General features: G+C 42.2%; 1 protein-coding gene across 2 annotated transcripts in view; it reads right to left on the reverse strand.

The window, feature by feature from the left end:
- LOC107103290 (dual specificity protein phosphatase 26-like) overlaps window positions 1–1,801 on the reverse strand; it is a 16,572-nt gene that overhangs the window by 10,128 nt on the left and 4,643 nt on the right. Inside the window, exons 3-4 of one of the 2 annotated variants that reach the window (XM_015402941.1) lie at window positions 802–1,013; window positions 619–713 (exon numbers count right to left, since the gene is read on the reverse strand). In XM_015402941.1, coding sequence (XP_015258427.1) covers window positions 619–713; window positions 802–1,013 — 307 coding nt within the window. The remainder of the gene's footprint in view (window positions 1–618; window positions 714–801; window positions 1,014–1,801) is intronic. The other variant, XM_015402939.1, reaches the window with a different exon arrangement.

Consider the following 1,801-nt stretch of genomic DNA (forward strand, 5'->3'; position numbering starts at 1 on the left):
GATCATTTACAGACCCCCGAAACACCGGCTTCGTGTGGATGAGAGGCTGGGTTGGTGAAAAATGAGTGCGCTTTGGCCAGGTTTTGACTTCGTGTGGACGGGGCCTAAGACCAGGTTAGTGACTCGCATTTGTAATCTGTAATCTAATTAAACTGTAAAACACCTTGAGATTTCATGTGTTTTGAATTTCTGATATATAAATAAACTGAATTGAATCCTCAGTCAGATTAACGTGGTCACTAACCTGACTTTTCCCCCTGCAGAGGTTCCTGCCTTTAACATCCTTGTAGTTGCTGCAGATCAACCGTTTTTTTAATAACCGCCTTTTTGAGAGATCTGTCTGCCGTGATTACTGTGTCCTCTGTTCTGAGCCTGGACATAAATTTGTTAGGTTGTAACTTGTTAACTTCTAAACTTGTATCCTGACAGATTAAAATCTATGTATCTATGAGCTGAAAACAAGGAACAAATCCAAATCCTACATTGTAAATAAAAGCCAATAAAATTAATAAGTTTAAGATTTAAGGAACATATATGAATCTTAAATGTGTTTTTATTATTGACCTTCATTCATAAAATCAGACATCTACACATTTCTTTTTATGGACAGTATCTTACCCCATACTCAGCCTTTAAAACTTGTCTTGTTCTGCTTTGCGGTTTGGGCTCCATTACTTTTCTCTGTAGAGTTTTTTTAATCACTGGTATGAATCCTCGTTGATAAAAACATACATCATTAGTTGACCGATCATTTCTGAGTGACGTCCAGCTACTTGCTTGCTCACATATTCACAGATTTACCTCCAGCAGAGAGCGCCTTGTGGATGAACTCGGCTGCCGGGTAAAAGTTGACGCTCATGTCAAAAGTCGGTGAGTCATGAGCCTCGATGCCGTGGTAGGTGATGTTCATCCCGGCGTAATACTCGGCTCCACCGCGCCACTTGCTCTGTGCGCAGTTCAGAATGTGCGTGATACCGAGTCTGGCCAGCTCACGGCGGTCTGAGGCAATGTTTCTGAGGGGAAGAGAGTTAGAGCAGCGTGACTGGATGGGACGCTTCTCAGCCAGGGTACTGCATTCTGTAGTATATATTTATATATATTGTCTCTGTCAACACAGAGACAAACAAGACAATCCATTTACCATAACAGTCGTGTTTTTAGACTGTGGGAGGAAGCCGGAGTACCCAGAAAGAACCCACGCATGCTCAGGGAGAAAATGCAAACTCCATGTAGAAAGACCCCGGGTCGGGTATTGAACCAAGAACCAGTACTGCGCCACTGAGCAGCATAACCCCCCCCAAAAAAAATTATGAAAGCTTTAAAACTGCTAAAAAGATGCACTCAAAAGTATCATTTTCATTATAATTTTTACTGTAAAATTTCTAAAAAAGAAAATTATCAGAATGTGAAACAGATTATTATTTTAATGCTGGCCCTGAGAACTTATTTTTCATTCATCTATACGTTTAATCACAATATACCGTATTTTCACGACTATAAGGCGCATATAAACGTCTTTTTTTTCCCTTAAAATGTTCAGCACCCTATAGAGCGCACCGCAGCAGGCCAGTTTACATGCAAAGTCAATGGTTGACGCACGTATAGGCGCAGCAAAAGGTCCCGCAACGTGTTTTGAGCAGCAGGCGCAGCGCGTCAGGAGCGTTTAAGCATCTGACGCGCCGCAAATGCGCTGCTGCTGCTCGAGATGGAAAAATTGAAGTTTTACTGCTCGACGCACCACATCAAACAATCAGAGAAGCTGATCTGGGAGCTGACAGCGAGACAGACACATCGCTGATGA

Source organism: Cyprinodon variegatus, unplaced genomic scaffold (genome assembly GCF_000732505.1).
Source record: "Cyprinodon variegatus isolate N-32 unplaced genomic scaffold, C_variegatus-1.0 Scaffold1415, whole genome shotgun sequence".
Taxonomy (NCBI): domain Eukaryota; kingdom Metazoa; phylum Chordata; class Actinopteri; order Cyprinodontiformes; family Cyprinodontidae; genus Cyprinodon; species Cyprinodon variegatus.